Here is a 26,380-nt window from a genome sequence, read left to right as displayed (position 1 = left end):
GAAGTCCTAATCAAATTTCCTGAAGAACAGACAAATGAAGACTTTCCCTCTGAATAACATCACCTCACAATCTACTGAGCCTCCCTCTTCTTCAGCCCAAGTCTCTCCTTCCTCTGTGAATATTTTCTCTTTTCCTCTGTGGGGAGCCACTCAGAACCCTAGCCTTGGGGTAAGAATTATTTTAAGCTAAAGACCTCTGAGGTTCAACAGAGATCTCAGAGCTTCCTTTATCTGACTAACAGCAGCCACTCCTGGGACATGAGGCTGCCATAAATCCCCTCCTGGACAGGAAGTTTGGTAGCCCTAAAGAAGGTAGAAACATACTCGCACCTGCATAAACAAACATCATCACAAACTTTCTTATTTCATGTTTGTTCTTCTTACAAACAGAAAAAGTCTTTCCTGAAGAAACTTACTGGTTTTTCTCATTGGAGTCTTTTCTCCCCATTCCTTTTCCCTTCTAAGTTAGGAGTATAAGCTCCAAATTCTAACCATGCCTTTGAGTGTGACTCACTACTCAGCCTACCTGCAGACCTGTACATTGCACAAATAAATTTACATTGCACGCATAAATTAACATTTTCTTTTCTCTTGCTAATCTGTCTTTCCTCAGTTTAATTCCCAGGCCCTCAGAAACAGGACCTATGAAGGTAGAGTGAAAGTTGCTCTCTTCCCTGACACCTTCTTCCTAGGTATCTGGACCCCACTCCCGAGGTATGTGTCTCGCTTGACATTTTGACTTCATGACCCTCCCTCAGTTACCCATTGTTAGACATAAGCAGAGCAAGGACAATGGGCCAGGTATAGAAACTCACCAGGCCAGAAAGCCTGGGGGCTGGGGGATAGATAGCAAGGGGCAAAACTGGGAAAACAAGGACCTTGCCCCCAGGGTAACCTATCCTTCCCTAGCATATTGCTGGTCATGCGCTTTGGACCCCCTGACTTTTCATATGGCTAGTCTTGCGGGTTAGAGCCCCCCCCACCCCGCCCCCGCACACCCCCCGCCCAACCTTTTCCTCTCTAAAGATAACATCTAGGCCTTAGTTGTATTTCACTTCTAGCCCAGAAAAGCAGCAAAACCAAATGATGCCCTGGCTGCCTAAAGACCAGCTACATTGACTAATGACCCACCCCCCTCTGCCCTGGCACTGACCAATCAGTGCAGACCATGACCCTGGAAGAGCACACCTAGAAAGCTGATGAATATTCTATTGAGACCCTCCCCTGAGACCTCCCCTAAGATTTCCACCTGCATGAGACAGATAAATATGCTCAGGACAAAAGGACCCAGCATGTCCTCTCCCCCAAGGGAGCACCCCTGTGTCATTCCCTCGCCCCTTCTTCCCTCTAAGGCAGTGGTTCTCAACCTTTCTAATGCCACGACCCTTTAATACAGTTCCTCATGTTGTGGTGACCCTCAACCATAAAATTATTTTTGTTGCTACTTCATAACTGTAATTTTGCTACTGTTATGAATCGTAATGTAAATATCTGTGTTTTCCAATGGTCTTAGGCGACCCTGCCAGCGGTTCTCAACCTGTGGGTCGTGACATTAGAAAGGTCGCGACCCACAGGTTGAGAACCACTGTTTTAAAGCATCTGTGAACAGGGTGTTGGCAGAGCCTGAGTTTTGCCTGTGTCAACTTTATTTTCTGCAGGTTGTGTTGTTTTCATAGATTTTACTTCAGAAGACTACTGTCTCCTCCTTATTTCTCCTCACCCTGAGGAAAGAGGGTCTAATGAAATGAAGACAGAGAAGCAACCATTCCATTCAGCAACCTATATAGAGTTCACTGATAATTTTGAGACGAATTTGGGTGGAGGAGTGAAGTCGGCAAACAAGTAAAAGTGAACTGAGTAGTGAGTGAGACATAAGGATGTGCGTTATGAAGTGAGATTTTTTTTTTTTTTGAATTGAGAATTTTGTCTGTAAAGAAGAGGTAAAGGGTGATTGCTAGCAGGAAATGGAGATTCCAGGCAGGGGTGAGTGTGTGTGTGAGAGAGTGCACATATGTGTCTCAAAATGGCGGGTCCTTAAATATTTATATACTGAGAGTATTGTTATTGAGAGAGGGGTTGATAATGCAGTACAGAAGTTTCTAGAAATCTTTGGGATGAATTGACCTGTTATAGGAGGGGAGACATTTCCTCAGTTACAGGAGAGAAGAACGCAGTCTGGCAGATGGAGGGTTTATTGATTTGGTGGTGGGAAGATGAAGGAATTTTAATCTGGTGGGTTTTTTTTTCAATAAAGCACAAGATTAAGTTAAATGATGCTTAGGGAGAGAAGCTTAGGTTTGGGAAAAGAGAAGGCAGTGGGAAATTGTTGTCTTGAGTTCTGGGAAAGCTAGTTGATTAGGCAATGTAGTGCAGTTGCCAGCAGTTGGACATTTGAGGTTTGAGTCAAATATTTAGAGTAAAGTCAGTCTGTGTGTGGAGTGATTTTCTCCAGCTGTATTCATGCACAGCTGGTCATGTCCAGAGAAGGTGAGTAATTAAGTTGATCCATGCTTGGGGTTTGCCAGGAAAGAGAAAGAAGCCAGGAAGATGAGGTTGTTTGTAATGATTATAATGATGGACTCAAATTTAGACAGATTCATCAGAAATATTTAAAACCTCAATCATGCAAGTATACTTCCATATTAAGATCTCAAATCCCATTTCTACTACTTGCTAATTATGTGTCCTCGAACAAGTTAGCTAAGCAAAAATGGGGATAATATTGGCTCTTAATTCATACAATTATTATGCAAATTAAGTTTACACATTGAAAGAGTTTAGAACAAAGGTTTTCAATCTTTTTCATCTCATGGCACACATAAATTACTAAAATCCTGCAGCACACTAAAAAAATTTTTTTTTCTGATCTGACAAAAAAAAATTGGTGTTTTGATTCTGGACAACTGTTGTTGTATTGGCTGTTGTCATTTTTTAATTTGACAATCTAAGGGAAAAGAAGTCAGTGCCCCTGACTAAATTGTCAGATACTGCATGTTTTAAAAATTTTTGTGGCAGGCACACCAGTTGAAAATCACCAGTTTGAAGATTACCTGGTGCAAACTGAGCACTGAAATAATAGGCGATTACTATAATTAATGCTATACATTCTGACCCAGTGTGTGTTATCTTTCACTATGCACAGCAAAGAAGAGACATTTCTCTTTCCAAAATTGTCTTATCACAGTGCAATGTCTATAGTTCTTTTTCCCACATTTGCATTTTTAATGAACTCACCTTTATTGTTTTTTCTTTTATATGCCTTTAAAATTGTTATTGGAATCGAATGATAAGTGACAAAATCACAAAGTCCAGTTTCAAGTGTAAATTTGGGTAGATAAGTAACAAGTAAGTGTGTTTGGCTAAGTGTCAGTTTTGGGGCGAGCAGAGTGCCTTTTCATCATCTTTTATGGATCCATGGAAACAATAAGGACCACCATAATGACAAGTGATTTGAAAGTACCTTCCTGAGAGCAGTCTTTGGCCTACAAATCAGTACATTATTAATCTATCAAAATTGTATGTTTTGCTGTTGGTTCCTTGTCTCATATATTGGACAGGTTTATGAAACAACATTTTTGTGTTCTATTCATTGGTGTATAATCTGTATTTTACTTTGTTGACTTATCAGAATACATTATGAATCATACTAGGTAGAAGTTTATACTACTTATTAATCATTGATTAGTTTTCATTAAAGTTCATTTAATACAGGGACCATGTTATCCAAGTGGGACACCAGGAAAGAGACATTTTTAATAATTATAGAGGACAAGGGGTCTGAACCAGGACTATCTCCGATGTTGAAAAATGATTTAAAAAATAAGGAATGGGGATGTAACGCACAGTATTGTGAGTATAGTCAACAATACTGTATTATCTTTCAAAGTTGCTAAGAGACTAGATCTTAAATGTTCTCACCACAAAAAAAGAAAATATAATTATGTGATGTGATAGAGATATTCGCTAATGCTACATTGGTAATCAACACATAAGTGTATCAATCAACAGGTTGTACACCTTAAACCTACACAATGTTATATGTCAATTATATCTCAAAAAATAAAAATTTTAAAAATTAAAATAAAATAAAAATGAATAAAATCTTGACTCTTACAAATATAAAAAGAACATGCGTCAAAGATTTTATTTAACCCACTAATTAATAAGGGAACGGGTAAGAAGTTATAACAGGTTCCAAGGGGAATACTGAGTACTGCATCTTTATAGTTAAGGGTTGCTAAAATAAGTTGTCATGCAAAGCTGACAAACTTGTCAATATCCACAGGACAATAATAAATTTGTATTCCAGAGGACACAATTTGCATTTCTATGGACAAAATGTCATTTGCATTACTATCAGTTTCCTTCAGTGTTCCATTTTAAAATAGCTCAAAGATAATTTAAACTTCACAAGGCACCCACGAATTTTGTGCCCACAAAAAAGCCTTTATAATTTTTCCTACACAAGCAAAACGGGCCTGGCTGGGCACCCTAGTTACTGTCACAGATTCTCATTACTGTTGCTTCATATGATTTTGGATGTAGCTGCTAATTGCTGCTTTGTTAGACTTTGAATTTTTTGTTTTATTCTTGGACAGATTTCTGTGTCCATTCTTTCTTAAAAAGAGGATTTTTATAATAAAATTACAATTTCATTTTACAGTTTATCAAGTTGTATAATACTAAGTCCCAATCCTCTTTCCTATTCCAGGTGGGGCAGAAGCTAACCTGTTGTATTTGGGGGCTGGGGGGGGGGGGGGAGGAAGTGCAACTTTTTCTGATTTGGTTGCCTACTCTGGCAGCATTTTGGCTCAATGAGCTGAGCAATCTGCAGCTGTTCAAATACTTTGAGCTTTTGTGTGGATTGTGGATTTTGCTTTAAAATCCTCCTCCCCACTTTAAAAAAAAAAAAAAAAAAAGGAAAGAAAGAAAATCCAACAGCCAACTGCATCTACTACTGGTTTTTTGTAACTGTTGTTGGGTAAGCTGCAGTTATACGTTTGTAACCAGAGGCTGTGTTTATTTTCAGTGTTGGCAGTTCTGCCTAATGAATCAACTGGTATTGAATTCACAAAGGGGGATGCCTTTTCCCTCCCTCCATCTGTTTGCCAAATGTGTGTGCTCCCTCAGCAAGTACTAGTGCTTTCACTAAAAAGAGCTGTTGGCAAGCCTTGTTCCCACTGAAGTCTCAGGCCTCTGCCTGGATGCGTGGAGAGATGTTTTCCTCTCATGGTTCCATAGGGGTTTTGGCCAAACCACCACACTTGTGACTCTAGAGAAAGCGTAATTATGTTTGTTGTTTAAGTATAAAGTTTGGCTCTGCATTACTCATAGCCTTGTTTGGTTCATGAGCTTTGGTTTGTTCTTTCAGGATGGGTTGTCTGTCTCTGGACAGTAGGGTTGCCATGGGGACTGAAATTAATCAAAAGTAAGAGATAAGCGATCAAGTGAATACTGGTAGGCTGATTTAAGACTGGGAGGCCATGATGAAATTGTTGGAATTACACTATATTTTTAGCAAATCCTTCTTTAATTCTTATTGATGGTAGGGAAGCAGTTGTTTCATTAGAAAAATTTGGAGGTGTTTTTCTTTATTTTTTTAATTTTTAGGTTCTCAGTCATGCATTTAGCAGATTTTTAGGTCGGTGCTTCTCAAACTTAAATGTGCATATGAATCGCGTGGGATTTTGTTAAGAGGAGATTCTGATTCAGTAGGAGCAATATCTATATTGAACATATTCCTGGGCTGTACTATCTATCACTAGTAAGAATGTTAGATGAAACAACTTCAGTATTTTCTTCGAGGTCTTTGGAGCAATTCAGATAGTAAATGGGTAGAATGGTTTTGTTGGTATTTGGTAGCAGCTCATGAAGTGGGAATACATATTTGCCTCTGTATTAGCACTAAGAGCCAGGTACAGGAGCCAGACAACTTTCTAACTCTTCCTGAGACAGATCTTCACATGGTAGGTATGTTATTTTGTTTGAGATTTTGGAAATTCGAGGATATTTTACCTAGTCCTTTTCGAAGCTAATATTTTTCAAAGCAAATTATGAGTTATTTGGGGGTTCTGTTACCTGTGGGTACATGACAGTGATTACATCCTTTTCCCAATGACATGCCCCACTTCTTGATATATTACATAGGTTTAAAAAATAATGTCTCTTAAATGCGATTGTATGAATATTTTAATACCTCTCTTGTGCACTGTGTTATTTCACCTAGCTTACTAAACAATTTTATAAGAACTGAGTGTCATCCAAGAAGTCTTTTGAGTACTATAAAATGTTATTACTCTATTCTGACCCAGATAGGGACATGTAGCTATTTTTAAATATAAGGCCATTTTCCCATTGAAATTGAGAGCTGACCAACTCATACTCACTCAGAATGAAGGAACCTATGTTGATCTGCTTTACTATCTCATTCCCCAAAGACTTCCAATTCTTTAAGTTAGTATTGGAAATTATAGAAACAGAGAAAATATAAACCTTGCTTTGCAAGTGACGAATAAGGATCATGAGAAAAAAATGTTTAATATCTATATTTTTAAAACCCCAATATTGGTTGAAAGGTTAAAGTCGGTGGTGGGCAGGCAGGCTAAATAGCAATCTTAGTGAATAAAAAAAATTGAATGGATTTAAAGAAAAGGGGATGGGGAATGGGAATATCCAAAGGGAAGGGCTACACAGCACTGAGCCAAAGGGTATTGGGTCCATGATAGCAACAAAAATATGCTTGGGACAGTGAGACAAGGAAGGACATCTAAGAAACAACAGGAGAGCCTAGCCTGGCTGCTTGTTCACTAGGAAGTCAGAGAAAAGGGACCTTGGAGACAGGTTTAGGGGGTTAGCCTGGGATGAGCTGCTGCTGCCCATTGCTCCCCTCGGAGCAAGTCTTATGGGATCCCTTAGACTCTACAGAGCCTAAGACCATCGGAAAACACAGATATTTACATTACGATTCATAACAGTAGCAAAATTACAGTTATGAAGTAGCAACGAAAATAATTTTATGGTTGGGGGTCACCACAACATGAGGAACTGTATTAAAGGGTCGCGGCATTAGAAAGGTTGAGAACCACTGCTCTAAAAGTTTTATATAGCAATCAAGCATGGGCTCCCATTTAATCAAATTTGTAATCAGTTGTAAAGTGTGAAAATAAATTTTGGCAATCTGATGTGATGGAATTTATCTGAGGTGACATTTTAAATCTTCTTAAAGATTTAAGAGGTGACATTTTCATTTTGGAATTCATAATCCCCTAGAAGTTTGTTTCACCAGAGACCCGAATATAGGAAGAATACAGTGCACTTCCATCAGCAATGTTGATCATTCCTCTGTGTGTGTGTGTGTCTGTACTGGGGCTCTGGGAAAGGGGTTAGAGCAGCAGATAGGAAGCTGTGTGGGGAGTAAACTTTTATGTTCCTCTGGTTGTGTGCAACTTCATGAACTTCCACAAAGAGTACTCTAGGCTTTTACAGGCAAGAAATCTAAGGTTATACTTTTGGAAACCGAAGTATAAATCCAAAGAAAAACAAAGTTTTAAAGCCAACATCAGAAAAAAACCACATCTTTCTGTTCAAAATCCAAATAAGATATATGTTCCTACTTGATAATAGATAGTGCAAAAGCATACAGTCTTCTTTAAAAACTGTCATTAGCTTATCATAACAATGAAGACACAAAGCAGGAAAACTAGATTGTAAACAGTGGATAACTCCAAATCTGTTGGATTTGACTATAAACTGAGCTTAAAATAATTTCACTCAGCAGCAGAGCCAGCATGTAAAGGGATACAGAAATAGAGGCAACAGCACACCCCATAATACATCATCAATAGTCCAGGCATCGTGGATACAACATTTGTTACAAGACAATGAGGCCAGGCTTGTTTGTGTTTACATTCAAAGAGTAGAATCCATGTCAGAATTGGATGTGCCTGAGTATGAGTGGAGGGAGAGGTGATACTTGCTTTGCGAGTACCGAAAGGTGGTCTGGAAGAATAAACATGCACACAGTCAATAAACACCAGGGAGCTTCTACCTGGTAGTATCTCTGCTTGGGGCCCAGAACTCATAAGGAGCCACACCTCCCACCCAACACTATGCCCGGTCTCCCTTGGCCCTCAAGCTCAGGAGAATCAGACCATCAATCAACTCTGAGAATCAGACCATCCATCAACTCTGAGAATCAGACCATCCATCAACACTGTCAACTCTGCCACAGGTCTGTGGAGGCACTGGCCCTGGGAGCGCAGGCCTGGGGCTCTGACCTTGGGATTATGTTCCCACCAGAGTTTCACTTACCACTGTATCCTTTTTAGTTTGTTTTTTTAAAGCTAGTTTATATAATTTAGTGTGTTTTTTAAATTTTACCACTGTAGCTCTTTTACATGTATTTTAAAGGAGAAATTCATTCTATTTTTTGTGTATGATTGTACTGATTTTTCTGTATCATTTCACTTTATAATCAGTACAGAAAAGATATTCTATTTATTTCACAATTTATTTGATCATTATTACTTTTGTTAATTTTAAAGACTATTTTAAAAATGTAATCTTTACCAATTAAAGTACAGATATCACTTTTCCTCCCTTCGTGGCTCCACAGTGATCCTTTCTATACCTTATGGTAGACAATTACTAACTGCATCCCTGTCCCTAAAAATCAAACTGTTCAGTAAGGCTGATGGTGCTATTATAAAGCAATGGAATGGAGTCATCTGGAAGAGTCCAAGCCAAAATTCCTCATAGTAATAACAACTCTGGCCCCAGCAGTGTATAGATATGTGACAAGCTAGTATCTTCTTAAGTCCTGAAATGCTCAATATCTTTCTAAGACAGTGTCAATTCCACCTAAATTATCTCCATAAACCAGGACACCGGCAAATGCACTGGAAGTGGCCCAGCTGCGGCTTGCCAGTCTCTGGCTGCTGCAGGGCAGGCGGTCTGTGCGTAGTTTTCCCGTTAGCCAGGGTGTGCTCCTTTGTCGGAGCTGCTCCGAGCCCTGGAGGTTTAGTGATCCCAAGGTGCTTACGTTCTCTCCTAACGCAATTTCGTTCCTACCTCCTCATCAGCAGAGTTGGCCCAGTGAGGTTTAAATATTTATTTTCAATAAAGATAGAGTCACAGACCATTTCTTGGGAAAAAAAAGACTCTCCAGTACGTCTCTTATTCTCCTCTTTCATTTATTTCTTTATCATTAAAGCTCCACTTTAGGAAAGTGACTCAGTGTGTCCCCAGAGCTGCAGTTAAAAATCAGGAATGGAAAGGATGCCATTTCTCATCTTGACGAAGGGGAAAGAGAGAAGACTCCTGTAGGAAGCCTTCAGAGAGAACTACATGTATCTTGCATTGTTAATTATACTTTTGTGGATTTATTTTGTTCTGGAATGAGCTATCTGCCATCTTTAAAGATAAAATGCTTTCTGTTCATTTCCATTTTTGTTACTCTTGTCTCTATTTCTTTGTTAGCTTTGACCTTCCTGTTATTTGGATATCCCTTTGCTGCCTCTTTTCTCTGCTCGTATTTATAGAACTGTTTCCCCACATCATCTAAGTGGGGTCCAGGATATCTCTAAAGACATAAGCATTAGTTATTTTCTTCAGACTGCACATATACACCCAGACTAGTATATGTGGTTTATGCAAATGAGTAGCACCACTGTATAAAAAAACAGCTTTCATTTCATTTACAATTGTAAACTTAATTTTTTTCAGCAATTGATGGATTAAGGTAGTACAGTGTCCTTGGCAGGTGAGAAGAGTGTCTAAAAAAATACTACAGGGTTATCCATAACAGACACACTAACAGAAAAAGAAAATACAAAGGAGATGTAATAAATTGAGGAGAATCTTGCTTTAGACCTGCTCACAAGGAAAAGTTAGAATAAGTCAGAGAATGTGTGGTATTTATACTTGTAGATACAGATTAGTTCATTCTGGTTAATGCCCCTGTAATACTAAGAAATGTCAGTTTTAGAGACTGTGATATGTATTGTCTATATAACCAGAGATTATGAAATTGTTCATGTCCAAGCTGCATGTGGGATTGCATAAAGAACTAAAGTTTGCATTTCAGATTCTAGTAGGGAAAACAGAGCCATAGATCTGTGAAGATGTGAGCATGAAACCTGTGCGGGGAGCCGGGTAATCGCTGGTGCCAAGACGAAGGCTCACCGAAAAGTCACCCACTGAGATTCAGAGAAGGCACCATAGGTAAGAAAGGAACACCTGTTTCCTAATGACACCCATGAAACAGTATGGTTTACCCACAGGCTGGGCCTGTGTACACACCGTCATCTCTCAAAGCCCCAGGGGAGCTATGAGCCAGCTTCACTGAGAAGGGAAGAAATTTCCTGACCATGACAATGAGGAAAGGGAATGGAGGACCATAGTTTGTCTCCCCAACTCAGAACTGTCAAGATCTGACAGGCCAGATTGTGGAGAATGGCACCTTCCTATCAACAGAAAAGCACCTGTGTCCAGGCCAAATGTATGTGTAAAATTTCCTTCAACATACAAGCCGACATAAATTAGCCTCTAGGATGTCTACAGAAAAGGCAGTGTGGAGTACGGGAGAAAACATGGACCTTGTCCTTGGACAGCTCAGTGCTTAATGCTGGCACACAGTAGTGCATAATAAACGATAGCCAGTCTGTGGTGCAGAAAAAGGAATGTATACTCATATTTTCCTCACCTGACTGCTCCTTTGGAAATATAATCCTTCATTCTACCTAAATTTCCCATGTGACTAAAAATTTCTATTCCCTGCCTTAATAATGTTGGGAACGGAGACAATAGTGGTCAGGAATTCAGGAGCTGGAGTCATTCCCTGAGTTTGAACATGAGCTCTTCCATTTACTGGCTGTGTGTTCTCACGCAGGCTGTGTGTGCCTGCGCTCTATCTCAGCCTCGCCTGGAAGTGGGCGCCATGACAGTACCTATACTTCACTGGGCCACTGTGAGGATTAGAAGAGATAATCCATGCAGAGGACTAGCATGGAGGCTGGCAAATGGATATTCAAAAACAATTTATTACAATGATAGTTATTATCCACCAGGACTTTTATTCTTCTTATTCTTATCATATTTATTCTGGAATAAAATGAGAAGCCATGAGTTTTACATGATGAATATGACATATTAGGAAAGTTCAACCCAAAGCTTTTATTCACCATTCCCTTTGTACCCTAAAGGCCCTGGATGTTGATTTTTAATTGAGGAAATGAACAACTTTGCAAAATACATGACTAACAATTCACACAAAAATATGTGTTTTTTCTGGTAGATTTTTGTATATTGTGAAAGTGGCCGAGGCATTGCAAAGTTTCCTAAACTGATAAGACAATGAGCTGCCACTGCACTATACTAAAAAAGAAAAATAACCAGATCAGTTTTGGAAAGTCTACCTTAGAGGCAGCAAATATAAGTTAAAGTTATGCATTTCAACTTAATATATTAACATAGAGCGTTTATATCTACTCCTATCTTTCATTTTCTAGAAACAAATTAGTCCCAGAACCACTGCAGTACACCTTGCACTATTAATAATTACCTAGAAAGAGAGAAATGTATTTGGAAACCATCAAAGTATGTTTTAACTAATCTATAACACTAAAATGTGAAATAGAAAATAATTTGTCTTTGCCATTTTCCTTTCAACTTTCTTGGTATTTTCTGACATTAGAGTATATAAAACGGCATACCTAAATACTGAAAATATCTAGCAATTCGATCTGAATATTATTTTCTTGTTGGTCAAATTAATGCATTCTAATATACTCCAGGAAATACTAACTGCATGAAGTTTAGCATAAATTTGTTTTTCAAATTTTCTTCTACTTGGTTGTGCAGCCATGCAAAGGAAGTTATATATTAAAAGCCTTCTCATTCATCATTTACTTGCTTATTAATTTGTTTGGGAATTAAATTTTGTTTTCATAACAATTCTTCATCTGGAAATGCTGGCTCATATAATGCTCACTACTTCTTGAGATTGATGTTCCCTCTTTATGAGGAAATAAACTGGTAATTTACACAATAGAGCACGTAATGCAAGAATCTGGTTGAACAAGCATTCTAAAAATAAGACAATTCATTCTATATACATGGACAGATTCCTAAATATTTGAAAACCATAAAAGACAATTAACTCTAAAACTATAGATATTTCAGAAAATCCAATCTTTCACTAATGATGTCGAAGATAGTTTAGGATGCTACAAAGTTACAGGTCGTCGTTAACAAAATAACTGGCCATCATTGTATTATGCTTCAGCCAATGAGATGCCAGATAAACTAGTTTTTACTCTAATGGTCTGCCCTATAAAGCACACATAGACTAAGTGAAGATATGATCCTGCTAGATCCTACCAAAGCTATAAAAATTCTGATTTAGTGAAATTCTGACTTAGATAATGTAATTCTTAGTCATATATACCAACCTGGACATACAGAAATCCCTTTTAATTATAGTGCTAAATTTAATAATGGATTTTTAAAGTGCCAAGTCAAATAGATAACCATTGTAGTACATAATCAAGCACGAGACTTAATATTGTCATTCTCTAGTAAATAAATGAAATTCTGCTTTACTAGATCCAATGTACATATTTAAAAAAATCAGATGACAAAGGTTTCTAGATTAATTCAGTAAGTTAATTTCAATTAATTTGCATGGACGTCTAGATTTTGTACAGTACACGTATTAGTTTTTTATTGCTTCTGGGACAAATTACCACAATGCAAATATCTCCTTGGGCTGAAATCAAGGTTGCCTAGTCTGTGTTTCTCTCTGGACATCCTAAGAGAGAATCACATTTCCTTGCCTTTTCCAGCTTCTGGAGGTTCCTGCATTCCCTGGCTCATGCCCCTTGCCTCCATCTTCATGTAACCTAGTGTAGTCACATCCAGGATGTGGGTCATTTTGTGTGGCCATTATTCTGCCTATAATGGTACATAAGATTTTTGCCTAAACCTGTAATATTCAATTCAAGTTAATATCCATCCAGTAAATTAAAATTCTCTAATATTATTTGCAATGAAAATTTAAAATAAAAATATGTAAATGTGCAACAGATTATCACATTTTAGCTCAATAGATATGTCAATGTGCCCAGCCACTGATTTCTTCCCATTCATGTTTGCATAAATTTGGCACTTCATCCATGAGTTTATCACAACTCAGTACACTATAAATTGTACACTGATAAAAGTATTAAATTCCCTTAAGACAATGTAACACATATTGCTTACTATACCTGTTATATGTTACTGCTAAATTATTTATCTTTTTTACCCTGAGGCTACATCTCAGACACAGTAAAAGCTTGATAAGGAAATACTCTTCCAAAAACATTGACTTCACACATAAATTTTGAAGAAGAGGGCTTTTGGAAGAGTAGATTGTTAGTGTTGGTGTGGATTCTGGAGATACCACATGCTTTGTTAGAAAGGATATAGAGAAAACTTGGCTCAGAGACTTTCACCGTCTTGCTTGAGGTCACTAAGCTAATCTGAAACAGATCTGTCTCCTGATAGAATAAGTCAGCATTTACCCCACAATTATGACGCCATTCACCTTGCACATGAAATAGTCAACTATGACACTTCATCACCTTATCACGTTGTAAATCAATAACTTTGCCAATTCAAACCTCAAGGGATTGAAGAAGTTGTATTTTATTATTCTGTCCTATGACAACATATAAACTAACCCAAGGATAAAATTCTAAGCATACCCTGTGTAAACTATACAAAATTTATTACTGTTACACAATAAGGAGAAACTTAGAACTTAAAAAGGAGAAACTGCCAAGTAGACAACAAAAATGAAAGATGATAAACCTAGACCAATATTGCAGCTAATTTCCGTAAATTAAAGAAAAACTTGCAAATACTGAACTTTTTCATGATTAAAACAATGATGTTCCTTTTGGTGGATTACAATGAGAAGAACACAAGAACTTTTAAAATGTATTTTCTGGGGCAAATAAAAGATGGTTTAGAATCAGCACAGTTTGAGCAGCACCATTATGTCAAAAGTATTATAAAAACTCATTTCCCCCAAATATTTTAATACCTGCTTAAAAAATATTAACTAAACACAGTTATAGCCTGAACTTAATAAATTACAATTGTCACTCTGATTTTCAAACTAATTTTGTTCCAATATTAAATACATGTTATCTCTATAAATATATAGATATACATATAACTTCCTTTAGATAATAGGACTACATTTCACTTTTTAAAGAAGTTGTAGGAGAAAAAGCCTCTTAAGTTATCAAAATAACTTTATTTTCTTTGTTTGTAATGGAGACTTAAAATCAACTTACTTGATGTAATACGGCACTTTATTATGTGAAATGGATCTTTGCCATGGCAGCTGGACTGAAGCTGAGGAAACAAAGGGAGGTTATTAGAAGCACTGCTAACCCCACAGCCTTACGCCTTAATGCAAAGCAACTGAACACGTTTTACAGCAAATTCAATGAAAAATGCTCTGGTTTTCCAGCTGGATCCCTATAATTATAAAATCTACAAGGCCAAAAAAAGTCACTTTAAAAATTTATTTGAAGCAATAAAGAACAACACAGGTCCAATTTCTAATGCCACCTCAAAGTAATTGAATTTGTTGATAAAATTACTTTTCAAAATCAAGTTTTATTGTTTATAGTCAACACAGTGTAAAACTTAGTACTCTTTGGAAACATATATATATATATATATGTATATATATATATATACACACACACACACATATATATATATATATATATATATGGCATATCCGGATTATAAACTAAATTCCTCAAGACTGAAATTTCCAAATCACTAGTAACATTCTTTGCCTTATTTTATAGTCACAGGAATAACTATTAAGAACAATTGGCATTTAAACAAACTCAATTATATGAATTTTTAAAAAAGTAAATTAAAAAAACATAGGTAAAAGGTTGTAAAAAACCAAGGCAATTAAATGGATAGAAGAATCCCAAATATGTATTTTCATTTTAAATGCACAGAAAATACAGTTTCCTACATTTTTACACTTGACATCACTATGATGGAGACTTTTTCACTGAGGCACTTTTTATTTTTTTCAATTCCAGTTACTCCTTACATTATTCCCACAGTAAACCAATTATTTTAAGGCTTATTTAAGAAGAATTGTACATGTCAATCTAGAGAAATTTTGCTAAATGAACTAATAAACAAATTAAAAAAATAAAACTTCGTAACTATCACTAGACTCTCATACTAGTTTTCACCAATATTCTTTTCTGAATTTCATGTCATATTACTACCTCAAAAATACATAGCATTCTCAACTCTGTAAAGCATTTGTGAATATATCTGTTGATAAGGAAGCCAACAAGATAGATATTAAAGCTCCATTTGGTAAGTGAGGAACTAAACATTCAAGAGATTAAATAACTTAAGTAAATGGCTGAGCTCAGACGTGATCTCAGGATTTCTGAGCACTAGTTCGGCAATCTTTCTATTCAACAATTCTTCCTCTCTTTATAAGATGGGAGGACTCCCTTCTCCAACTATGTCCATGAAAGTCTTAAAAAAGGGATGAAAATGTGGAATGAGGCACATTAAGCTTCTCATTAGAGCCAATCTCATTTCAGTGTTGGCACCAGGCTAATAGGTCGGTTTCTATTTTCTGCCTAACTAAACAGCCTCCTTTTATGACCAGGGCTAATGTCCAAGAAATATAATAAAGCCAAAAATTCCAAGCAGCAAGGATAACAATTGTTAAATTTATTAATTGGGATTGTGTTTACACTTCTCAATTCATTTTCATAATTGTTTTAATTTGAATAATTCTGACCTCCTTAGACTGTCAATGCTAGACAATAGAAGGCAATGCGCTTGAGGTTCACAATTTTTACAATGTTTTATTCCCTAAGAAATATGACTTTGATTTTTATTATGAAAGAATAGTTGCTAAGTGTCAAGTTTCATCAGTACTAATAGATGACTAATCCTTATCACAGTAGTGTAAATAGAGTCTCAGTCCCTTGTTAAATTCTTTTAAATTTGGTCTTAGCACATAGCTTTATATTCTATAAAATTAAGTTTAAGCAATCTGGAGTGATTCATACCAATGAGTAGATTGCAAACTTATTTAACTCATCAACACTGATGGTATCCAAACTTTAGAAATGCATCCTGGCATGCAGGTAGACATTATCTTCCAGGAAGTGCTATAGATCACTCAAAGATGGTCTATCTAAGGGCTCAGGTGTGTGAAACATGGGGGAGAGGAGGAGGGAGGGTGGAGGAAGAGAAAGCTTGAGCACTAGGGGTGTGTTGGGCAGAAATGACTAATTAGGATTACTCTTGAAATTGTGAAAGAAACGCCTGACCTTGACCTGGAGGTAAAGCAGATTACCAACCATGACAAAAGATTAAGAGAAAATATAACTGTAATCAATTTAGTTGGAGACATGGTATTACTTCAGTTCTCTCCATGGTTGTAGATACAAAGAAGTTATAACAACTGGGAAATATGCTTTGCCTTAAGTTTTAAACTTACCTTAAACTGAATTAAGCAAACTCTGTTCTTACTTACATTTGCCAGAGACAATGAAAGGAAAGGAATTAATGTTTAGTGAAAACATTTGTGCCAAGAACTGTGTTAGGTGCCTTGTGCAACACAAAGTTTTTTCATTTAATTTTCAAGATGATAAAGGAAATAAGTATTATCATAGTAATTTTAAGATAAAGAAATTAACTTTAAGCAGAATTACTGTGTTAACCCCAATCCGGGGGATTGAATCCTATGCTCTCTGGTTTCCTGGGCAGTGAAGGCTAAAGTAGGGGCTCCAATTACTTATTCAAGATCTCATGAACAGTCCATAAAATAAAAAAGTTCAGTTGGAGAAGATTACATGAAAATTTGCATATGTGGTTTGGCTAAGTCTGTAACACCTGACCAGCAGAAAAGCTAAATAGAATTGCAGTGAGCCTGACAACTCAAAAATCTTCTCACTTAAAGATTTGTGGGGAATGAAGTTTTACTTTGAAAGGCACAGGTGCATTTTAAACTAATAGTGCTTTTGAAAGAGAAAAATTAATTTAAAATCTTAAAATACAAAAATGATTTCTTTATTGTGAAAAAGTTCATAATCTTTGCATGTGATATAGCAATGATGATATGATACTATGGTAGTTATAACAGACTAGAGGCCCAGTGCACGAAATGCATGCACTGGCGGGGAGGGGTCCCTCAGCCCGGCCTGTGCCCTCTCGCCCTCAGGGGATGTCCAACTGCCGGCTGTCAGACATCCTTAGCGCTGCCACGTAGGCGGGAGAGGCTCCTGCCACCACGGCTGCACTCGCCAGCTGTGAGCCCAGCTTCTGCCTGAGCAGCACTCCCCCTGTGGAAGCACACTGACCACCAGGGGGCAGCTCCTGCACTGAGTGTCTGCCCCCTGGTGGTCAGTGCGCGTCATAGTGACCAGTCGTTCTGCTGTTCGGTCTATTTGCATATTAGCCTTTTAGGATGATGGTTCAGTGGAATGACATAGCTAAAGACAAGTTACCTTCGATCCACTTCAAAGATTTACCAATTGTTACCAGGTTATTACAAATAAGAACCAATAAACAATATATTGATCTAATATAAGTAAACATATTTATAGCAAAGAATATGGCTTCTTGAGTGAAAACGCATGCTGATTCATTCATTTCACGAGTTTCAGTCAAGTTTCTTAGTACTTACTGGAGAGAAAATGCTGAGAAGATGGTCCAAAATCTCTATGGGCTTCCTGAAGTTGCTTAAGGCGATCGTCCACAGAAACCTGCATATCACACCCCAAAAATAATTTGATTTCAAAACAATAACTTTAATAATGTTCCTGATTTAAGCATTATTATAAAGACTGTTACTGCCCAAGATATGATTGCTTGTACAGATTCCTCCTCCATCTCTAAAATCAAAATGCTGGGATGAAAACAGACTCCTTTTGGTACCAAGTGACAGCAAATAGTGCCAGGCACTCTTCTAAGCAATTTATAGGAATGAACTCTTTTATCCTCATAATCAACATAATTGGCATTATTTATTATGATCACCATTTCACAGCTGAAGACACTGAGACATACAGAGGTGTCCAGGACATATAGTATGCATAGTGCTAATATTCATAACCAGCTCATCGGGTCCCAGGATCTATGCCTTTGCTGTCACTCTACATTGCCTCGAGAGCCGTGAAGTTCATAAACATCTTAAGAGAAGATGTGGCCATGGGGTCAGTGGCTATTCATCTCTCTTTTGTAAGAAAGGTGGCAAAAAGTGCTATGGGAGCAAATGAAGATCTAAAATATTCCAAGGGAGAAAATAGATAGAAAAATAGAAAGATGGCTGAATTAGATGATACATGATAGATAGATAGAAAGATAGACAGACACACAGACAGACAGATGATAGATGGATAGACAGACAGATAGGTAATACAGATGAGTATGAAGTATCTTATTTTCCTCCAAGTTTGTGTCCAATCATCTTGATTTGGGGGTATTCATATACCCATAGAAGACTATGCCTATGCATTTGTTTACACACATTGTATGGTTAACTCTCTACATTATGAAAACGCAGAGTTGGTACACTGAGAAACTATTGCCAATCAATAACAAATGCACACAGCCTACTGACATTTCCATGTCTCTTTTCCTGGTCTTTGCCTCTGTAGTGCTGGTAAGCTGTTCCACGTAGTCTGTCGATCTTATTTTCAGCTGCCTTTAAATGAAACGTGTATATCTCTGGCTCACTGGGCAGCTTTAGTTTCTCTTGGTTGGCTATTTAAGTTGCAAGAGCAAGTACTTATTTTTGTTAAGGCCAAAAAGTATTCCTATGACACAATTTACATTCAGGAGGAGAAAACAAGATGCTACTTCTGAAATTTAACAGTGTTGTCTGGCAGCATAGATTTTCCCCTCTTATTCAACCAGCAGCTAGCATCTGAGTTCTAGCAGCCACCAGGCTCAGAAATAAAGAAGGCAGAACACATATCCTGTTATGAGTATATTCCCTGACTTCTAATCTTTTCCGATGGTGATAACAGAAGCAGAATGGGAAGGAAATCAAGATGGACCACAGGAATACCTACATAAAAATGATGAATTAGAGAAATAAAACAGAAGAAAAAAGGAATATTGGTCAAACATTTCTGTCTTCCACTCATTAGAAAAGCACATTTGCATTGAGTTTAGTATCCTGCCTTACTAATCCCAGATTATTAATACTCTTTTAAAGACAAAAAGGAATGTCTAATACTATTCAACTCATTTCGTACCACTTCAATTTCAGGAAGAAAATATAAACCCATTGTGTGTTTCAATGTTTGAATTAATTCAGGAAACCCATTATGCCTTCAAATGTTTCTGTGTGCCACCTCAAAATTACACTTATATTACTAAATATCACAATTTAGGCCCAGAATATAAAGGAATTAGTAAAAATTATTTTTCCAATCTCCCACTCAAATGATTATGCTAGTTTTCAAAAAAAAAAATTATTATGACTCTTGGGAACTGGCCCCTGAATGTATCAAAGCTCCATAAAGATGGTTCAAAGGGCAGTGGCTGGCAAATGCTGGTACCTAGTAATACTCAAGAGGGTTCTTCTGGGTTTGGGTTAGTTCTTCTGGGTTAAATCTGGGACAAGCAAGTAATATATAGAGTCATTAAAATAACTGCATACGGCAGCTAAGATCTCTGAGCTAAAGGTAAACACCACAATAGTATCAAGGTGCTGGCTGCAAAAATTGAGCAAGATACCTAAAGAACAAGCAGTTGCAATAAGAAAGATGGAGACTTTCTTAACTTTTCAAAAGAAGCAAAAAATACATGATTAAAGTAAGAAAAATGACTCCTTTATAAGCCATTATGGGGAAAATGTTTCTGTGACCTACCATATGTTTCAATTACTGTGATTTATTTGACCTTTTGCAATTTTCTACAAATATCATATGAACAGTACATCAAAAATTACATTAAAACTTATACTCATAAATAAATGAGGCTTTTGAGTTCAAGATAGTGAAAGACAATGTCACATGCTATGAATCCATTATCAAACACACCATTATCAAAATAAAGTAAAAAAAAAAAAATCCATTATCAAAATAAAGTTAAAAAAATGATAAAATGATGGTATGTGGCAGAATAGTGAGGTATGGTTTAAAGATCCACCAAGGTCTAAGTCTGAATTATGAAGAGGAATAAGCTGATGATACCTGCAAAAGTTTCCATCGCATATTAAGGTCATCTAGCTGGCGAGACATCTTTAGAGATGGGTGCAGGTCAAGTGGAGACAGCTGACTCGATAAATCATTCACTGTTTTAACTTTTAAGTTGATTGGTGCAATTTCTTCTCTAAATGCCTGGGAGAAAAGGACAATAATGAGGGCATCAGAAAAGAATATAACAGAAGGTGGTATGTATTTTGAACTTTCCAATGGCAAGATCAGCTGAGAGGTCAACGACAGTTGTTTAATCAACAACGGCTAACTCAAGTCTGGTCTTCAGCAATCAAGACCACCAGCTAAAGAGTCTTCCTTTATATCACAGACAAACTGAGAAAGATTATAATGCAAACACATTAAAGTGATTATGTATTTCCTTCAAATTTTTCATTATACGTGATTTAGTCTAGAAAATATCTGCCATTATAATCTACTTCACTAATTTCTAGTCTTGATTTTATCTTTAAATTTCTTCCATATTTCCTTCTCTTTTCTTTCTTCAGATGGCTACCTTAATATTTTTTCACTGATGCAACAACTTGATTTTAACAAGTTTTCACTGAAAATTAAGTTTAAAAGTGGCCAGTAAAACCATCTTCCTTATCCACAAAACGGATGACTATATGTACTGGAGAGGTAAGGTTGTCTCTTTCAAAAACATTTGTGATCATTGAGATTAGATGTGGGGTAGGAAGAGGGGAGTCTACAGGAAAAGAGGGAAACGAAACTTAGAACTGACAAATGCCACCTCTGGCACAGTACAGAGTTGTTATGGGTTGGGATGAGGAGGGTATATGAGAGAGAAAGAAAAACAAAAAAACAAAAAATAATACTTGGGGCCATGACAGTCATCTGTCCTGTGAGACCAAGCAGAATAATAGAAACACTATGTTTTCTCCATTCTTCAAATAATTTTACCTGCCTCTATGTTCAAGTTCTCTCTTTCCAACTGTCTGCCTAGATCCTTTAAGACTCCACTCAGGTGCTCACACGCACACCATATCCGAAAAGATTTCCCTCAGACCCCTCCCAGAGGTTCCCCAGGATTCTCTCTGCCTTCTCCAACCCAGCCAGGACATTCAACTAGCACCTGACACACAAACTGGGTTTTATAATGGAGGCCACTCTGATTGTTTGGTGCCATACCATCCAGTTGTTATGTATTTTAAATATCTTACCTTATCAGAGCTCTTAGTACATAAAAGTATAAGCATCCATATTCCTAATGTCCCCCCTGTAGAATGGAAGCTTCTTGAGATAGGCACCTGGCAAAATTCAGCATAAGGTTTGCAATACAAGAGGGGCAGACTTCCTTTCTATTGACACAGGCCCCAAAAATGATTTTTGAAGCAAGATTAAGCCAATAAGGGATTGGGAACAGAATGGGTTCTAAAAATAGAACTGTGTACTTTTATGGTTTTGGTACATCATAAGATTAGAGTTAATCATGTACTAAATTTAACTTATGGGTATTAGGTGTTGTGAACATCCTACTGGCATCAGCCCTCAGTTCTAATCCCCACCCTTAAGAGACTAGGCATATGCCCTTTCTTCTCCTCTTTCATCACTCCAAGTTGAATGAAGTAATATATATTAAAGTGCTTTGGGGACTATAACATTTTATTAAAACACTACAAGTATTAATTTGGCTTCCTACTTATGAGTATAAAAAGAAAGCCCCTTTAACTACTTCCCTCCTTCCTTCTCTTCTCCAAAACTTTTCTAGTTATCCTACAGAACTCTTCCTTATATAATGCACATAGGCTAAAAATAATCATTATTATTGATAAACATCAGAATGATATTAAGAATAGAACTGTTTTTTTAAAGAAATTAATTCTAGGCAAATCAGAGAATATGCTTCAGTGTTTCAAAATTTTGAACATGCCCAAAAGCCACATAAAGAAGCTAAGGTGGGGACTCAGCAGGGACAGATCTGGAGCCAGAGTCCGAGTGAAAAGTACAGATGGTGGAGGGAGCAGCCCATACATTTGAAACAATGAACCTGCACGCCAAGGGGCCAAAGGTAAGAAACATCGGCAGAACTCTAAAGACATCAACATTTTCAAAATTGGTAGAAGGCAAGCCCACAAAGACATGTGAATTGCTGCAAAATGGAAAAAGAAAAAACTCATAGCTGTGATAGCTTTTCTCCATGGCTGATGTCAGACAGTGCACACACATCCTGGTACAGCCCAGAGAGGAAAGCAGTTATATGATAACAAAGGCATTTTGTTAACAACATAGGCCTAAGGAATTAATTACTGAAACAGACCTATGGGACAGAGAGAAGTGGGAGTTAGGATGGGGAAAGAGAATTTTTCAGCCTGGACTTTGAAGAAACCCGGTGTCCCTCAGATTCATTTTCAGAGTACCTACAGAACTCAAACCCTTCAAGCTTTCTTCAGTTGTGATTTTAATATTATACATTAATATTCTCTCCTTGGAGGGCTCAAGAATTTTAATCTGCTTTTAAAATCAATATCTTTGTAAAATACCAAAATATAGATATTAAAGATTAAAAATAAAATGCTAGAAAATATTCTCAGATTTATAACATTTTAAATGACCTTCAAAAGATGCCCTTCAGAAGATGAAACTTTTTAAATTAGATTCTAAGATTAAGACAGATTTTAAAATCTTCCAAAACGATAAAATAGTGGTTTTCTCTTACAGCCACAGGAGAAAAACATGCAAAGATCGGTGACAAACAAGGTCGTAGGTTTTGTTTCTGTTGCGGTGGTCAGGTGTTTCATGGCAACAAGAAATCTCTTAAGGACGTATAGAGTTTGGTTTGTAGAAGCTTCCAAATTAAGGGGCTAGAAATAAAGCAAGTTTTAAAATGATCTCAGATCTGCCATGTGTTCTATTATAAAGAAGCAATTTATCATGTTCTGGCTGCACTTTCCTATAGGAGAATAAAAATCTATGTGGTCTTCTGGCCATAAAAACAGAAACATCTGCTAGTATTAAAGGCACTGCCTGGCAGCCTGTTGGCAGATGTGAATCCCAGACTGGTCTCCAATCAGGTGTGCATTATGCAAATAAGAAAGACAAGGTAATTTTAGGGAGTTAAAATTATTTGATTACCCCAAAGATTTAGTTTCCCACTTCCTTTGGCATATTGAATAATATTTAGCAATAATCAGTACTTATCTTCATCTGCCTGCAGCTTCGATGGAATTTGGGGTATATGTTAGAACACATGTAAAACGCCCCAACTGTAAGATTTGGGTTTTTATTTTCTTTTTTCCTAATAAGATGTTAAAATATCTTAATCCAAAGTTTATTCCTTTCTCTTAATATTAATTGTAACTTTCCTAGCTTTCCATGTAAGCAGAGATTTGAACAAAAGGATTTGGATGCAGCGCTGGATAATTTCTTTAATCAAATAGGATTAACAATTCCAAAACTTTTTGGCCTTTAATAACCTAATACAACTTTTTATTTTCATCCAACACTAATCATTCTATATTAAAAACGGATACTTTCAAATTCAAATGGATAAATTCTTACTCTAACCAAAAGACATCGTGCAGTCCAAACGAACATGCTTTTGTAGACCACTGACTTGAAGATCTTCAGTGTTTAAAACCATCTTTTAAAATGTAAGACGTAGCCCTAGCTGGTTTGGCTCAGTAGTTAGAGGATCAGCCCACGGACTGAAGTTTCCCAGGGTCGATTCCAGTCAAGGACGGAAGGCAACCAATTGATATGTCTCCCACATCGATGTTTCTCTCTCTGTCTCTTCCCTTCCTTCCACTCTCTCTAAAAATTATGTTTAAAAATATCCTTGGGTGAGGATTAATAAAAAATAAAATACAAGAAGTATGCAACTTCCAAAGGAGCTTTCTTTTCACTTGGTTATCTGAAACTCAGATCCACCCATGGACATGGTTTTTAAGATACTAGAGTTGTAAGAAGAAACTCACTTAACTCATTGGGTGGCTGGAAAGGTGTGTATATTTAAAATGAAAGATGGCAGGCACCAATACTCTTTTAGTAATAATATTTTTTAAAGTTTAAATTTTAATACATAACTTTTAAAGCTTTGAATTTAAATAGATGATCAAAATTGTGTTTAATTACATTATTATGAATGAGGTATCTACAATGAAAGTGAAGAGCAAGAAACAGATCATGAAAACTCTACCACTTACTAGCCATGCGGACTTGAGCAATATCTTCAAATCCATCCTTTGTAAAATGGGCATAAAAATAACACCTATCTTGTTGGGTTAGTGTGATGATTAAAAGAGGTAGCCATGTAAACTGCTAAGAAAGTTCCAGGCACATAGTGAGCCTCAATAAACGGTATTATTCCCATGCCTCCCCCCCCCCCCCGCACATATATGTAATTTATCTAAGCATTCAGTTAATTACCTAGACCTTTCTTCTCTTCCTATTCAGCCACATGTTTACAAACAAAGGGAAAGCATTATCCAATGTCTATGCACAAAAGAGGGATGTCTTTTGCAATAAAAATCCTATTCATGATAGATATTATCAATTAACACCTTCTGATTTGTCACTAGTTCATTCTTTGATTTGATTTCTAACTACACAGTATATAGTTTACCATACTATTACAAACCACATTATACTCTAAATCTGTTATTTGTGTCTCTAACTGCTTAAATCCCATTAACTTTATTTCTGGATATGTTCTAGAATACTGTATCAAAAGGGGGTCCAAAAGATAGGTCTAATACCGTAACTTTGGGCAATTCCTGACCACAAACAGAATTTATACCTAAATGAATTCTTCATTGATATACTCAAATGTTTATTTGAGTATATTATATAGTACACATATGCTATATATACACAATATATAGTATATCTATCATGTATATACAATGAGATAAAATATGTAAATAAGAATTCCCAGTAAGACAGGATACTTTTGATTGAAACTTAAATTCAATACCAATTTACAGCAAATACAGAGTAGAGAGGAATCTGCCAGATTACACCATGTGGATGACATTCTGCAAATTCCAAGCTGTGAGAAACACTATAAAACAAACAGTTCAGCTGCCTTAACAATTGCATTGCAAAAAAAAAGATGGAGGAGGAATATTAGAGATTAAAATGGACTTTAAAATATTTCTTAAAAACTAAGCAAACGTTTAGGGATGCACAGTTGAGTAAAAAAAATTATTTTGTTAAAAATAAAGTAAATTATGGAAAAAGTCAGAGTTGCTATTTGGAGAGGATTCTGATGGCAAGGGGCAGAGAAAGCATCTATTGTGACTGAAAATCTTCTATATCCTGATTTTGGCAGGGGCTGTAATGGCATTGACCTTATAACAATCCCTTATAAGTAGGGGAGGCTGGGGGAAGGTCAATGGGGGGAAAAAAGGGAGACATATGTACTACTATATGTAATACTTTAAACAATAAAAAACAAAACAAAACAAAACAAAAACAATCCCTTAGAACAAGTTATATATTTGGCTCTCTTTACTTGTGCCATATTTAACCATAAAACATGTCTTAAAATCCCTTATCTGAGGCAGTGATGCTGACCATGGTTTTTTCAATGTGATCCTGCAGCGAGTCGATGAGTAAGTCGCCCACGGGCTTCCAGCCATTCCTCACAGCCTCGGCCTCCTTCATGTCCGCATCCAGGTCGTCCATGGCTCCCTGCAGGTCTCTGAGTTTCTCCAGCGCCTTGTCCACTTGCTTTTGCCAGTTACTAGTTACAGCATTTAGACTCTCCCACTTCTCTTTAACTTCTGAAGACTGTTTGCGCATGGCTTTGGCAATCTTTTGGGCTCTCTCCTCAGGAGTCAATTCTGTGATAAAACAAAGAATATTTGGAAGCTTAATCAACTTGGTATTCCTTATAGCCAAGTGTGAAGAGCATCTTTTGAAACGTTGCTACGAGCGTACTGGGAGACAGAGTTACACTAAGCAGGGGAAGAGTGTCTCTATACCTCTTCTAAGAATGCTTCTCAAAAGAAGAAAATAGTTACAGAGTAATAAGTGACCCAGTGATTTTGGCAACTTCTAAATTTTAATGTATTTGCAAACCTTGAAATGTCACAAGTTAAGTAAAAAAATAACAATTTTTCTTTCACATGATTTTCACATGTTATATAAAA

At 36.8% G+C, this 26,380-nt stretch overlaps 1 protein-coding gene across 5 annotated transcripts in view; it reads right to left on the bottom strand.

Moving 5' to 3' along the window:
• The window catches only part of UTRN (utrophin), a 479,531-nt gene that overhangs the window by 68,249 nt on the left and 384,902 nt on the right, over positions 1-26,380 (bottom strand). For all 5 annotated transcript variants that reach the window (XM_080663479.1, XM_080663480.1, XM_080663478.1 and 2 more), the window contains 4 exons: positions 25,803-26,071; positions 20,262-20,408; positions 17,744-17,822; positions 14,343-14,403 (listed from right to left, as the gene is read on the bottom strand). In XM_080663479.1, the coding sequence (XP_080519605.1) occupies positions 14,343-14,403; positions 17,744-17,822; positions 20,262-20,408; positions 25,803-26,071 (556 nt within the window). The remainder of the gene's footprint in view (positions 1-14,342; positions 14,404-17,743; positions 17,823-20,261; positions 20,409-25,802; positions 26,072-26,380) is intronic.

Source organism: Plecotus auritus (assembly GCF_963455305.1).
Source record: "Plecotus auritus genome assembly, chromosome: 4".
Classification (NCBI taxonomy): domain Eukaryota; kingdom Metazoa; phylum Chordata; class Mammalia; order Chiroptera; family Vespertilionidae; genus Plecotus; species Plecotus auritus.
This window is presented reverse-complemented; position numbering and strand designations above follow the sequence as displayed.